General features: G+C 37.6%; 1 protein-coding gene across 3 annotated transcripts; it reads left to right on the top strand.

Annotated features, from left to right (window-relative positions):
* The first annotated feature begins 4,417 nt into the window (after nucleotides 1-4,417).
* On the top strand, nucleotides 4,418-14,592 carry LOC125364902 (UDP-glucuronosyltransferase 2B17-like). 3 transcript variants are annotated; one of them, XM_048364676.1, is made up of 6 exons: nucleotides 4,418-5,138; nucleotides 8,684-8,832; nucleotides 9,574-9,712; nucleotides 10,142-10,146; nucleotides 11,331-11,632; nucleotides 14,313-14,592. In XM_048364676.1, exons 1-6 carry the CDS (start codon nucleotides 4,418-4,420, stop codon nucleotides 14,590-14,592), a joined length of 1,596 nt encoding a protein of 531 aa, XP_048220633.1. The 3 variants fall into 3 exon arrangements, with proteins under 3 accessions (XP_048220633.1, XP_048220634.1, XP_048220632.1); XM_048364677.1 differs by lacking the exon at nucleotides 10,142-10,146 and having other exon boundaries at nucleotides 9,574-9,715; nucleotides 11,413-11,632; XM_048364675.1 differs by lacking the exon at nucleotides 10,142-10,146 and having other exon boundaries at nucleotides 9,574-9,756.
* The last annotated feature ends 1,043 nt before the right edge of the window (nucleotides 14,593-15,635 follow it).

Raw genomic sequence — 15,635 nt, 5'->3', positions numbered from 1 at the left:
TGGAACCTCCTTTCTGGGTTCTGGCATAATAGCCACACGTGGCACCAGGGCTGGGAAACAGGCGGGGCCAGCTAGTTGCCTCTTTCTGATGTAACAGGCCTGGCATGTCCCACACAAGGCCCCAATCATAATACATCGTTCTGGGGCTATCCTTTTTCCTGCACCAATATGTAGGAAAGATACACTATAAATGTGAGTTTAACTACAATTTGGGCTCAAAGTGAGCAGAGAGCCATCCTCTGTCTTTATCTGCTTACCCTGTGGCAAGAATACAACTTTTGGAAAGGATGCGACCGAAGTCAAAACATTTGCATGTGCAGTTACTTGTAGATCCCCAGGGTTACTTGGGAAGCAGGTCTCACTCCTAATCCTGGATCTTGAGCCCTGCATTCAGGAGCAAGGCCGGGGGCACGCTCAGCATAGGATTTCCTGGTGGGTGCTGAAGCTGTAATGTAAAATCTCTAGAAATATAATCCTAACATTTTAGCGTCCCCCACAACCCGATCCCCATCTTTATTGTTCATTTTTCAATATTTAAGGATTTTTGTCACTGTGTCAATCGTCTTCTTATACCTTTGCAAGCCTGACACCTGGATTTCTTGGGCACCTAATTCAGGTAAGTTAAGAGTCAGCTGCCTGCACCATCCCAGAAACAGGAGCCTTAAGGAAAACTTTTATTTTTTTGTAATAGCGCCACCTACTGAAAGCGGAGGCAGCATACATGAGGGACCTTAATCTACCTTAGCTCTAGTGGTTAATTGGACCCCCACTTCCTACCTTCTCCTTAATCTCCAACGTTTTCTTCAAATCACTGCCAGCTTACTTGTTCTTTCTGTCATATCTGTTAGGTTTTTAAAGTAGGTAGCTGGTAAAGGAGAACACCACGCGGTATTCAGGCAGGAGAGAAAGTTTATTACCGAACTGCTGGCCTGTGGCGAAGATGATCCATGGCCAGAGAGAGGGAGAGAGAGAGAGAGAGAGAGAGAGAGAGAGCGACCCCCCACCCAGTCCTGCTTTATTTAGGGCAGGGGCAAGGGGTGTGGCCAGGTGGATTAGGAGGTGACCTCAGGGAAAGGGGAGGTAACTGCCTCCAGGTCTGCTGGTTACCCAGGTAACTGGGTGGAGACTTAATGAGGTGGGGGCATCTGCATGGAGCCCTCAGGGAGAGGACCTAACATTCCAGCCTTTTAATCGTTATGAAAAAGGACGAAGACTCTCTCTAGCTGCTTCCTGCTGGCAAGGGGCATCGGCATTAGGGGTAAAAGGCAGAAATGTGGCCCCTCCTGGAGAAGGCGAGCAGCAGGGTCCCTTGGTGGTAGATGCCAGTCCTTGAATGAAGCCTGGAAGAAGTTTCCTGAGGCAGGGGCTGGGCAAAAAAAAATATTAAGGCAAAAGGAAGAGTTTAGCGCACAAAATTAAAAATTGGATTACTTGGCTAGTTCTTATACTCAGGTATGGACATTAGATGGACAAGCTACTATCTCTTGATCCCCCGGCTCTGATTAATTTTGAAAGGGCGAGACAAAGTGACTCCATTTAGGATCTGATATAATTCTCCTCTTACTCCTCTCCATGATCCTTGTTCCCTGAACTGGCTGAGTCCCAGTGGTCTAGGTGCTTCTTGCTGGGATGGCTTGTCCCCGATGGCATTCACAGGATTTGAACTCAGGGCCTGGGCACTGTCCCTGAGCACTTCTGCTCGAGGCTAGTACTCTACCACTTGAGCTCCACTTCCGGCATTTGGCTGGTAAGAGATAAGTCTCTTCAGCCATGCTTCCAGCCTGGCTCTTTGCTGGTTAGTTGGGAGATGGAGTTTGAGAGAGATTTTCTGCCCTGGCTGGCTTCGAACTGCAATCCAAGGGAGTCTTTGCCACAAAAGCCCTTTTTGATTTCCAATTAAAACAACAAGGAGACCAAGGGGACTAGAGCTTACCTGTACCTTGTCAAGAACTGACCAAATACTTGCCAGAATTCTGCAATGACAAAACTCAGTAGCTGTGATGAGTTTTAGCACAGATATATTGCTAAATGGACATATTAACAAATGACATTTACACATACATACACATATGGAACACACATACACACTGTGCACATAGTTTTTACAGCATGTAAAAATGAATTTCAGCAGTAGACTCTTTCAGAATTCCAATAGTAAATGACAGGTTTTTTGTGTTTTTTTTGCCCAATATTTTAAAACCATGTGGTCGGTTAGAAAAACAATTTTGCTAGCAAACAACAATTTTCAGATTATCAAATGAAGAAACCATATTTTGATAAACTCCAGTGGGATGCCATGTTGAGGGGGGTGGCAGGAGGACACAAACACACTGATAGAGAACATGTGGCATGGCATAATGGCGCCTGAGCTGATGCTTGTTAAACCCAATATTCACCACAACAATATCCTGTAGTCAGTCTGAACTCATGTAGGTCTAGACTTTTTTATGTAACCTAAAATGAAATGAACACTCAAGGAAGAAATTCATTCTCTCATGCTGAAGTCATTGTACTTTTGGAGTTGGCATCAAGTCAAAATTCCAAGCTTATTCTCTCCTAGATTTTATTTTCTCTGAGATTGTAATTTGGCAAGGTATATGGAACACATTCTGTAGTACATTATTATCACATTTGTGTGAACAAGAGGAATTGTGTGTGCTGGAGTCTTCTATTGAAAGCCAGAATAGATACTTTAAGCAAGACCTTTGTGTTGAATTAATTACAGCACACACTCTTTTCGTAATTAAAAAATACTTTATTATGGGATTTTTCTTCATTTTACAAATTTTGGAGAGTGTTAACAGGCTGCCTATCTAAAACCAGGAAACCTAGCTAACCTCTCAATGCAATTACTGCCTAGAAAGGTGAAAGGTATTTTTTTCTTATGTAGTCTGGCATATTCTCTAGAATCATTGTGTGTGTGGACTCAGAATACAGTCTAAACACATGAGAAAAAAATAACTCAGTCAAGAACATTTCTTTGAAGTGGCACTGTGGCTCAAAGTGGCAGAGCACTAACTTTGAGTTGAAGAGCGCAGGGACAGTGCCCAGGCCCAGATTTCAAGCCCCATGACCAAACAAACCCCCCCCCCGCAAAAAAAACAAAACACTTCTTTTATCAGATAGGTAACATTTAGGCTTAATCAGTTTGGTGAGATACATGGAAAAATACCAAAACAGAGAAAATATTTTATAATGCTAATCTTTATTAGTATTAGTTATGATCATTATAAAATCTACAAATGATAATAATTCCAAAATGAAATAAGATTTTTAATTAAACCACATTTAAAAATCAAATGAAAATATACAATGGAAGCATGCTTGAATGTTGTGGTGTGTTATATTTTTAAAGAAGAGAAACTTTACGCATGCACATTATTTTGAGGCAAAAATGAACCTTTCTACATAGACTACCTAAGCCAAATTCCAGTATACTAATGATTTCTTAAATACTTTCTGTAAGTCCACTAATGACTTCTTCAATAACTTTCATAGCCCCTATGTGAAAAGGCTTAGAAATTAACTGATGCGTTATCTCATAATGAGTACATGTAGATTAGAATAATTGAGGCAGAATAAAATCAGTATTTAGACAAACATTGATTTAGTTGAGAAATTCTTCTGTAATATGTAAGTTGGGTTATTATGTCCAAGGAAGTAAATGGAGAGTCTTCTTTGTTCTGAATTAGGAAATAAGGAGTTCAAAATAAAGTGCTCACAAAGACACTTATCATCTATTATATTGGTAATTTGTAAAATATTTAGGTGATTTCTATGGATGACTACAGGATCAGTATTCACATTTTCCTTAGGAGAGCGAAAATTCACTAAGATTCTCCACTGATGATCTAGTCTGTTTTTTCAATATTGATTCTCCTCTGTTTTGGTGTGTGTGTGTGTGTGTGTGTGTGTGTGTGTGTGTGTGTGTGTGTGTAGTTTACATACTTGTCTGGGTATGTTGTTCTATATTGCTTCCTCTTTACAATGTATTTTATGTTTGGCACAGACATATTAGGAAACAGTTAACATTGATCACCTCCTCAGCCATTCCACTAAAAGGAACTCAACAATGCATGTGTTTGGAACAGGCAATGTCTCCATCCTTCTTTTTATTGCCCCTTTGATTTCATTTCATTGTAATCTGATTAGTCTCATATAAAAATGCTAATACTTGTTGAGATTTCATCTATGACCTTCCCACTGGGAAATTATATGAAATGTGTACTCAAAAAGCATACATATATATTTGTTTTATGAATCTGTCATTCTGTCAACATGCTCTGACTGGTCATTTTACATATTTTATCTAATCAACCCAAGTTATATTTTAACGTCAGGATCGATTGTTTTATTGACTATAAGCACAAGGCAAAGACAAAGTGAGCATAGTTTGAAGGAGCCAGTGCCAGCCAAGATGCCTGGGAAAAGAATTTGGGTTCTCCTGCTACTGCAGCTGAATTGTTACTTTAGCTCTGGAAGCTGTGGGAAAGTACTGGTGTGGCCGATGGAATACAGCCCCTGGATAAATATGAAGGTAATCCTGGATGAACTCATCTTGAGGGGTCATGAAATAACAGTTGTGAGACCATCATCTGCTATTTTTGTTGGTAGCAATGAATCATACAGCATCAAATTTGAAACTTTCCCTTCATCCTTCAATACTGATGAATACATGGGTGTTTTCTCACAATTGACAAATTTGTGGGCATATGAATTGTCAAGAACAACATGTTTGGCATATTTGCCGTTACTGGAGAACCTATTTATGAAATTTTCTGATATTTGGCTCAATATTTGTAAAGAAGCAGCTTTGAATAAGGAACTGATGGCAAGGCTACGAAAAGCAAGGTTCGACATCGTGATTGCAGATGCCATTGGTCTTTTTGGGGAGCTTCTGTCTGAGCTCTTGGAGATTCCTTTGCTGTACACTCTCCGCTTCCATCCTGGCTACACAACAGAAAAGTATAGTGGAGGCCTTCTGGTCCCTCCTTCTTATGTGCCTGTCATGTCAGGATTAAGTGGTCAGATGACGTTCATGGAGAGGGTGGAAAACTTCATATGCATGCTGTATTTTGACTTTTGGTTTGAGACATTTAAATCAAAGAAGTGGAGTAACTTTTACAGTGAAGTTTTAGGTAAGTCATAGTTCATCATTAGTAGGAAACACTCATAACTTTTCTGAAAGTTGAGAGAAGTATTCTAAGACGCATGTAAATAAGACAAATTTGTCTTTTGTAGTTGGAACAGTTAATGAAATATAAGATTGTATACAAGATTCCTGAATATGGAAACGCTTCTATTATAGGGTCAGAAGGAGACAATAGAAGGTTTCTTATAAAGGAAACTCTAGGAGTTCATCCAGTGTGAAGTACTTCATCCAATGTAAAAATTATCCATTTTTCTTTACTATCAAAATCACTAATTACATCCCTAAGACACTGATGGATGGCAATATGTAGACTGAGGAGATTCCTTTAGTACTCTACCTATGGAGGTGGGAGGTAGGTACTTGTTGCCCTTGATCAATATCCGTATTTAAATTAATATACTTTATCTGTGTTCTCTTTCTTTCTTTTTCTTTTGCTCGTTCTAAGGTTAAACTTAGAGACGTCCAGGTTGTTTTGTATTCTTGCTTTGTGCTGGTACTATACTACTTGAAACACATTTCTACCCAGGTTAGCTTTATACTTAAGTGCTCCAATTCTCAGAATCTTGAGTCACTAGGGTTACACACTGAGCCACTGTTGCCCACTTTTTGACATTATCTAAAATTTTCCCTTGCTCCTAAGACATACACTGTTTCATAGCAGATTTAACATAACTTGTTACTTTTTCAATCACCTGTTCCATAGAGGTAAAATCTAGTATAGTGGGAAGGTACATATGATTATTCACTATCTTAACTAACATATTTTACATCTAATAAATATTAGCCATGAACACCCCCAGTATTTATAAAAACTTTCCAAGTGACATTAGCAAATGTGGCTATATAACAAATAAACATTTTCAAGCGCGAGTTTTTTATGTAGAAAACTATATTGAGAAATTCAGAAAAAATAGATTTTGTGAATATGATAGAATTATTAATTCTGGAGATGGAATATTCACTTGAAACAATCACTTGTTCTCTTTTTTATTCACTTTAAACATTTTATTTATTTATTGTCAAAGTGATGTATAGAGTCGGTACAGTTCTGTATGTAAGGTGGTGAGTACATTCCTTTTCCAACTTGTGACCTCCTCCCTCATTTTCTCCAGGCTTCCCAATTCTCCAGTTTCCTCCCTCATCCTGAAGAGTTGTACAATTGGGTTTTACAGCATATAGTTTTTTGATTATTGCCCTCACATTTATTTGTCTTTTATCTTTTGTCTCTATTTTCATATTCCCCTTCCCTGCCCTAGTTCCAATAAATATGCATATTCAATACCCATAGTACCAAAATCAGTAATAGTGACATCAGGGGTAAAATCCTGTGGAAGAACGACTGAAGAAAATGGCATAATTTCACATGGTATGTTGAAAATAATGACAATGATAAATCACTAGTTTCTATAATGTGGAGTTCATTTCACTTAGCAATCTTTTATATGTTCAGATATATGTAGCTATTGAGCTATTGTGATCTTCTGCTAGGACTATCCAAGATGTGTACTAATTATTCACACTGAGGGAATAATTTGGGGTCTGCATCACTTCACTTAGTATGATTTTTTCCAATCCTTTTCTTTCCTTTGGAATGGAGCAATGTCATTCTTTCTGATAGAGGCATAGAATTCCATTGTGCACATGTACCACATGTTCTTGACCCACTCATCTACTGAGGTGCATCTGGCTTGACTCCATAGTTTAGTGATGGTAAATTGTGCTACAATGAACATAGTTGTGCTGGTGGCTTTAGTGTGGTCTTGCTTGTCATCTTTTGGGGAAATGCCCCAAAATGGGGATGCTGGGTCTTAGGGAAGCTCTATGTTTAGCCTTCTGAGGAACCTCCATACAGATTTCCAGAATGGTTGAACAAGTTTACACTCCCAACAACAATGTAGAAAGGTTCGCTTTTGGCCACATCCCCTCCAGCATCTGTTGCTATGTTTTTTAGATAATGGACACTCTATCTCTCAGCTACAGATGTGGCTAAGTGGAATATTACCTACCTAGCAATCACAAGTCCCTGAGTCCAAACCAAATTTACTGCAAAACTAAGTAAATAAACAGTAGCTTCCTTCAGATAATAGACGTTCTTACTGAAGTGAGTTGCAATCTTAGTGTTGTTTTGATTTTCATTCCTTTTATGGCCAGTGATATGGAGCACTTCTAAATGTGTATCTTGGCCATTCTCAATTCCTCTTCAGAGATGTCTCTTTTTAGGTCTTTAGCACATTTACTAAGTGGGCAGTTGTTTCTTTCAGGATTTGTTTTGGATGAATTTAATTTTTTGGTGTTCTATGTATATTTTATATATGAGGCCCTTTTTTGTTGTATGGCCAGTGAAGACTTTTCCCAATTCAAAGGCTTTCTATTTATCTTGCTAGCTATGTCCTTTGCCATACTAAAGCTCTGCAGTTTGATGCAATTCCATTTGTCCAACCTTTCTTTGATTTGTTGTGCTTATGGGACATTAATCTAAAAGTTTCAACCTGTGTGAAGGAGCCCAAGTGTTTGTCCTATTCCTTCCCACGATGTTTTCAAGATATCTGATTTCACCTCGAGTTCTTTGATCCATTTGGAATTATTTCTGGTGCAGGGTGATTCATAAGGCTCTAGCTTGTTAGTTAAAGGTGTTTAAACAATTGTACCAACACCATTTGTTGAAGAAGCTGCCTTCTTCCATCCTATTTTTAGCTCCTTTATCAAAGATTAAGTAGCCATAGGTCTGCGGGTTCATTTCTGGGTCTTCAGTTCTATTTAGCTTTAATTTTATTTTTCAGCTTTTTAAAGTGTTCCTCCTACAGGTCTTTCACTTCTTTGGTTAAGGTTAATCCTAAGTTTTTTGTGTTTTTGACGCTATTGTAAAAGGAGTTGCTTTCCTGATTTCAGCCTTGCTCTTCATAGTGTGGGCACACAGAAATGCTGTTGATTCTTGAGCATATATTTTATATTTTGCTCTTTTGCCAAAGTTTTGGATAAGCTCAAGTAACTTGGGAGTAGAGTCTATGGGGTTCTTTAAATACAGGATCATGTCCTCTGGAAAGAGAGAGACTTTAACATTTTTCCCAACTTGGATCCCCTTTATATGTGCATCTTGCCTTATTGCTTTGGCTAGGAATTCTAGTACATCATTGAAAAGGAGTGGAGAGAGCTGACATCCTTATCTTCCTTCTGCTTTTAAAGAGAATGCCTTTAACTTTTACCATGAAGTATATTACTACCTGTAATACACTTACTTATTTTATGATTTTTCATGACTATTAATATAAGAAGATGCCATGGAAATAGTCTCTTACCAGTTTGCCTTTCACACACAAATATACAAATACGACACATGTACCTACATAAATCATTACCCTCCAAATAAATTATGCATGTAAATTACATCTCATAGATTTGTTGATTTACCAACAAAAACATTTATTAATCATTAAACACAAATTATAGTAACCCTCTAAGAATAAAACCTATTATTAGAAAAGACTCTGTTGTGTCCTTATGTATTCCTTTTCTTTTATACTCTCCTCTAAGGACACCTCACTACCTTATTGGAGAAAATGAGTAGAGCAGACATCTGGCTTATTCGATCCTACTGGGACTTGGAATTCCCTCACCCTACTTTACCAAGTTTTGACTTTGTTGGAGGACTCCACTGCAAACCTGCAAAACCCTTGCCTACGGTAAATATGTTCCATTTTGTCATTGCTATTTGATTTCCTTTGCAATGCATATGGTTCTGCAACACACAATCCTAGTCCTTGATAGTAAGATGACAGGTGAACATGCTCAGAAATCAGTTGAGGAATCAGAATTGAAAAAAATACAGAGAAAAGCTATTAGAATAGTAAGAACAATATACAAGGCCTATAATTACTCTTAAATAGGAAAAAGTTGTTAAGAGAAATAACTTGGAAACCAGATGGAAATATTTGGAAAATGTAGTATAATGGTGTAAATATACTTCATGTTAATACCTGTGCTCTTACTAGTTGCTAGTGGAAAATCTTGGTGTTTTTTTAATCTCACTGTTGTTCCCCTGATAATTTCTGGTGACATTTGAATTTCTCTACTTATATTGAAAAAACTTTTTTATTGACAGTCCTATGTAGATTTTGAACTCAAGGTCTGGCATTATTCCTGAGTTTCTATGCTCAAGACTATTGCTTATCTCTTGCACCACAGCTCTACTTAGAGCTTTGTGGTGTTTAGTTAGAGAAGAAAGTTTCACAGACTTTTCTACCAAGGCAGGCTTTGAAATAGGATCCTCAGACCTCAACCTCCTCAGTAGCTACCATTGTAGGCAAGCACCATCAGCACATTGCTACTTCGATATAACCAAACTTCAGTCATGTTTGCTGAACTATTTGTATCTGTTGGTGTCTTTGTGCAAGTAAGAGATGACGTACACTTTTTCTTCATAGGAAATGGAAGATTTTGTGCAAAGCTCTGGGGACAATGGTGTGGTGGTGTTTTCTTTAGGGTCAATGATTGATAACCTAACAGATGACACTGCCAATGTAATTGCATCAGCACTGGCACAAATTCCACAAAAGGTGAGATGTAGTTCCTCAGTAGTGGTCTCCACTGTATGGGACATAAACTCTGTACATATCTGACTATACTAGTTTCCTGTTACAATAACTCCAATTTATCTTAAGAAACTAAAAGTAAAAATATGCATGGAAAGTGCTGAAATAGCATGGAATTTTGGATTTTTAAATTGACAATGAATGAAAACATGAATTTTGTCATCAGAAAAAAACACAGAAGTCACAAATTTCATCCAGTGATTGCAAGAATACTAAGCCCGTCAATACACTAGACTGCTTTAGAAAGGAGGTAAACTACACTTACTAAGTGGAGTCCTACAATACCATTTGACATGCAGTTTAGTGTAGATTGAAATATTATATAGTTTTGTGTTCCGAAGTAATCCTTTCCTCCGATTTTGAAATGGACCCATGACGATGTTATACAGGTAAAGCAAAGGGGAAGTTTGTCTTTCCTTCCATGTATTTATTCAGCTTTGTACATTAAGGAAAAAAAAACCAACCTCTGCTACTGGACTGGCCTTTATACATATCTGAAACCAGATGTCTACAGTTTATGTGAATGTGTGCATAGTCGCCTGAAAAATAAAGGTAGCATCATTACAATTTATTTCCATTTCAGCAACCCTATGGCTTATGAACTATATGCCAGATCTATTTTCTACATGCAGTGGTTTTTCCCAGAGTAGTGATAATTAATAAGTTAGGATGTGAGTATCCTGAATTTTATGTTCAAAATTTCCTAACTAACAATTCCAAAACTAACAATTTGTAATCTAAAACAGGTTACATGTAATTATTAAAATGAATTCATTTATCATAAAGAGTTGTTTACATAGATTTTATCGGGTTTGTCAAAAAGTAGTTACAGAAATAACATTTGTTTGTGTGCTGGTCATGAGGAAGAAGCTGTAGTCTTAACATGCAGCACAACAGTGTGAATTGTTGATGTGAGTGTTACTAGTAGGCCTTGGCAACCACCCCTGGATTGGTTCTGAGGTCCGTTTGTTTGTCTTTCCAGATGAATTTTCCCATGTTGATCATGTCTTCAAGAGTCTAAATGTTAGTTTATAATCTACACTTTTTGAGGTCATTCACAAAGTGAAGAGTATGGGAGTATTATGTACTCACTCCATAATACTGTGTGTTATGTAACATAGTATCCCTTAATACAATACACTTTATTTTTTTATTTTTTTATTTTTTTTTGCCAGTCCTGGGCCTTGGACTCAGGGCCTGAGCACTGTCCCTGGCTTCTTCCCGCTCAAGGCTAGCACTCTGCCACTTGAGCCACAGCGCCGCTTCTGGCCGTTTTCTGTATATGTGGTGCTGGGGAATCGAACCTAGGGCCTCGTGTATCCGAGGCAGGCACTCTTGCCTCTAGGCCATATCCCCAGCCCCACTTTTTTTTTTTTTGCTTCAGGAATTGCTCTCCATTATCCATTCGGTACTTTTGCTATCTAGTCAACTGAAAGCGATACATCATTTTCAATCTCAATTCTTACAAAACCTAAGACAGATGCCCTAAGAATTTTACTAATATCTCAAGTCAATTAAGTGCTAGTTGAGGTGAGATAAGAAAGTCACTTAAATATAATTTCATAGGTGCAATAATTGCTTAGGAAAAGTATGTTCCTTTCACTGCCTCATATTATACCTTATCACTAAGAAGTTTAATGAACAATTTTATTGAAATTCACCTAATCGTAGGTCATTCAAAAACAAAAGCCTTCATCACTCACGGTGGAGCTAATGGCATCTACGAGGCCATCCATCACGGGGTTCCCATGGTGGGCATTCCTTTGTTTGGGGAACAACGTGATAACATTGCTCACATGGTGGCCAAAGGAGCAGCTGCGCAACTGGATATAAGAACACTGTCAAGTAAAGACTTGCTCAGAGCACTGGAAACCGTCATTAACAACCCTCTGTGAGTATAACCTTGAGTATGCTTTTGTGTGGGGTGTGTGTGCGTGTGTGTTTGTGTGTGTGTGTGTACTCGCCCGTGTGTGTGGTTTTCTAGTCATTAAACCTAAGGAACTGTTCCTGGTTGGCAAATACCCACCCTTCTGGTAGTATGCTTCTTTTTACGCTTCTGAACCATTAGTTCAGACTTACCATCAATTTAGGGTTGATTAGTATTGATAGACTTCATCAATGACCTATAATTTATGTAACAAATCACAATAGTGTGTGTGTGTGTGTGTGTGTGTGTGTGTGTGTGTGTGTGTGCATGTCATTGTGTTTGTTGCAACATGGATGTGCTATACAGGTCAGGGTGGGTTTAAACTCTTGATCATCATCTTTTAGCATTTGGAATGCTGAGATTTCAGGGATGTACTTTCATTTCCAGCCATAACAAGTTATTATTTTCACCACAGATTTCAATGGAAAAGAATTTTCAAATACTTGAGAATTCTAAAACAGGCCAAAAGTGGACTGAAAGAAATCACTTAGGATGGCAACGCAATGACTGCAAGGAAGTTGAGGAAAGCAATGAATTGGGGGAGCATGAACATTCCCTCCATAAATGGCATGCATTAATCCAGTTGAGTTATAACATTTTTTGCAGCCTAAGATCTCATTAGTTACTGTTTATAAAATATAGGTTTATAAAATCAATACTCCATAAATACTATATGTTGCTATAGGGAAAAGGATGAACACATTCACCATTTCAGTTTGTTTTCTTATGATTTCCTTTAAAAAAAAAAGACTTCTACAATGGTCTATATTGTTAAACAGTAAGATATCAAAGCTCTACTTGCTATTGCATTTTATGTTGCCTAAATTATCTATGTGATTTCTTCAATTCTGTCAGTAGGACTTTTAAAGTTACCTGATTAACCCTATTAGAAAAATGTTGTGGATATTATTAGAACCTCAGAAACATGGTATCTCAATGAGAAATATTATAATTTAAAAACTTAAAGTCAAATGTAGAAGTTACAAATTGCTGTTCAATAGCCATAATTTGCAATTCAAATTACTGTCAGTATATGTATTAATTTCATTAACACTAGTGTCAATTTACTCTTAGGAGCAATATTCTGTATGTCTCTCCTTTCACCATGACTGCAAAATAAAGCATTATATTTTGGAATGTACTTACAATACTAGTATAGCAGGCACATTTAAAAGCAATTTTGCTTTGATGCTTTATCAAGGCACTGGGGTTTGAACTCAATGCTTGTTTAGCTCATTTAATTCTCCAGTTGGCGTTCTGCCCCTTGAGCTCTGACTCCCATCCTGCTTTTCCATGGATATTTTGAAGATGAAACCTAAGGACTTTTCTGTCCGGTCTACTTTGAGCTGTGATAGTTAAGACCTCAATCTCCTGGGATAGAAAAGATCACAGGTGTAATCTATCAGCCTCCAAACACATATTGGACTCCTAACAAATATTTTGTGAGGCATATTTTCTCTTCCTTCCTATGAAAACCAATGTGTCTTTTATAGACTGATTGGATGTAAAAGTAATTATCTGAAATATTTTTTTGTTTTAAATTTTGAATAGGTACAATGTTGATACTGAAAAAAGCAAGGGATTCCTTAATTAGAGAATGCATACTAAAGCTTACTGTATCACACATTTTGGTATTTCTTAATGCATTTCACTGTTTTTACCCCCTACAGTACAGAAGTATATTAAGTTCAGTACCCATTAGAAGGAAAAGTTAAATTATAGAATAACCGTGGATCAAGTAAGTGTTAGGGTCAAGAAATGAAAGGAAGTCTGTGTTCCAGGGCTGACACCTGAAATCTCAGCTACTCAAGAGGGTGGGATCTGAGGACCGAGGTTTGATGTCAGGACAAGCAGGAAAGTCCATAACATTCTTATGTCCAATTAACAAAAATTGAGCCAGAAGTAAAGCCCAGGCTCGAGTGGTGAAACTCTTCCTATGAGAAAAACAAATATTCAAGGACATTGCCAAGGCCTTGAGCTCAAATTATAGAACCAAGTTTTAAACAGTGAGACACAGTAAACTTTTGTTATTATAAAATAATTAGGCACTGATAAAAGATCAATATAACTCTGGGAGCGGGGCAGAACAATTTATGCACCAAATGTCCGTCTGTCTCTACCTTAAAATGCAATTCTGAATTTTGAAAAACATGTGTGTTCGTAATTGTGTTCTGGAGAAGTTAAGCTTTAGTTTTGCCTTTGGAACTTAATTGATTCTGCTGTCTATTTTTATTAAATCTTGCTTTTAAAATATCTTCCTAAATTGTTAAGTCTAATGTCATTAAGAAGCACCATCCTTCCACATTAAGATGTCTATGAAAACAGTAGAGAAAATCATTTCTCTTTTCTTGGGCACTATATCTTAGTTCTTTATCTCAAAGCTAGTGAGCTACCAGTTAAGAGAAAGAACCTCTGGTTTTCTCATGCATATTTGGAGATATGATTCTTATGGACTTTCCGGCCTGTGCTTACTGTGAACCACAATCCTCAGATCTCAGCCTCTTGAATATCTAGGATTGCAGGCATGAGTCACCGATGACCAGCTCTCTTCAAGTTTTATGGAACCATTTTTAATATTTACAGAAATCTTCTATCATATTTCTAGTTCATTCCATAAATGGATGTCAATTTGTTTTGCCTTTAGCTGTAAAAAGAACGCTATATGGCTATCAACCATTCACCATGATCAGCCTATGAAGCCTCTGGACCGAGCTATCTTCTGGATCGAATTTGTCATGCGCAACAAAGGAGCCAAGCACCTGAGGCCACTTGCGCACAATCTCACCTGGTATCAGTACCACTCTCTGGATATCATTGGCTTCCCCCTGGCCTGTGTGGCCACCGTTCTTTTCCTTGTCACAAAATGTTGGTTGCTTGTTTACCAAATGGTTGTTAAGATGGGAAAGAAGAAAAAGAGGGAGTAGAGCTTTCAACACCACACAGAATGGACTAAGAGCCTACCAAGCAAGACCATCCTAATGAATTAGAGCACAATCAACATGAGAGAGATACTCCTTCATGTTTTACCAAACCTGTACCTTCTGGATATTCCTGTGAATCTTACTCTCCATTAAACATGAAATAAGGTACAATTCTAATTTCAGAATTCCTCAAAACCTTTCACTTCCCTGTGTTTGTAGTTAGTGTAACTGAATAAAGTGGGATCAGAGGAAATTTGAGCCTGTTGTTTTGAGTGAAGCATAAACCCAAAGTTTTATTTTGCATAACCGAAAGGAAATATTTAAATAAAATATAATCAGATGGATTTTTGTATGTCTGTTCAAATCACAAAAGAGAGGGATGGATTAACAGAGGTACCCAGTATTATTCAGAATTCTGGAATATGGGAGACAATCAACAATAACTGAAGTTAACCTCTCTTGAGTTAAAGCCAACTGAGATTTTTCATAAACATAAAAAACGAGAAAGAGGACGTGAGGAAAGAACAATTAAGGGAGACTGCAGATCTATCTGAAGATAAATAAAAACAAAAGAAGTGAAAAATTAATGGTAATGTCATGCCTTGGGTGGACGAGCTTCAGGTTGTCCATTGTCCATTCTTGGTGTGTCATGTTCTCATGAGCAAAAAAAATATTGTGGTCTCTTGAAATGCCCAACACGTGACTTGGTGTAGGTTGTAGCCAGTATATATCTGATCAGTTTTCTCAGCAATGTTGTTGCTATGTGTTTAGTGGCATGGAATAATATGTAGTGCACATCCCTCTTGAAATTCAGGATGTGTGTGTGTGTGTATGTGTGTGTGTGTGGTTTTTGTTGTTGTTTTTGTTTTGCAAGATCTGTATATTCCCAAAGGCTTTCATTTAATGTGGGTCACCAAGTAAAATCTGCAGTGGCAAATGAAGGATTCTTCTCCTATACCACCTTGAGTTCTCAAGTGATTATTTTGTGTCACTGAATGATCCCATTAAATGGTGTTGCAAGAAAATGTGTGATCCTTCTTTTAAAG

This window comes from Perognathus longimembris, chromosome 16, assembly GCF_023159225.1.
Source record: "Perognathus longimembris pacificus isolate PPM17 chromosome 16, ASM2315922v1, whole genome shotgun sequence".
NCBI lineage: Eukaryota > Metazoa > Chordata > Mammalia > Rodentia > Heteromyidae > Perognathus > Perognathus longimembris.
This window is presented reverse-complemented; position numbering and strand designations above follow the sequence as displayed.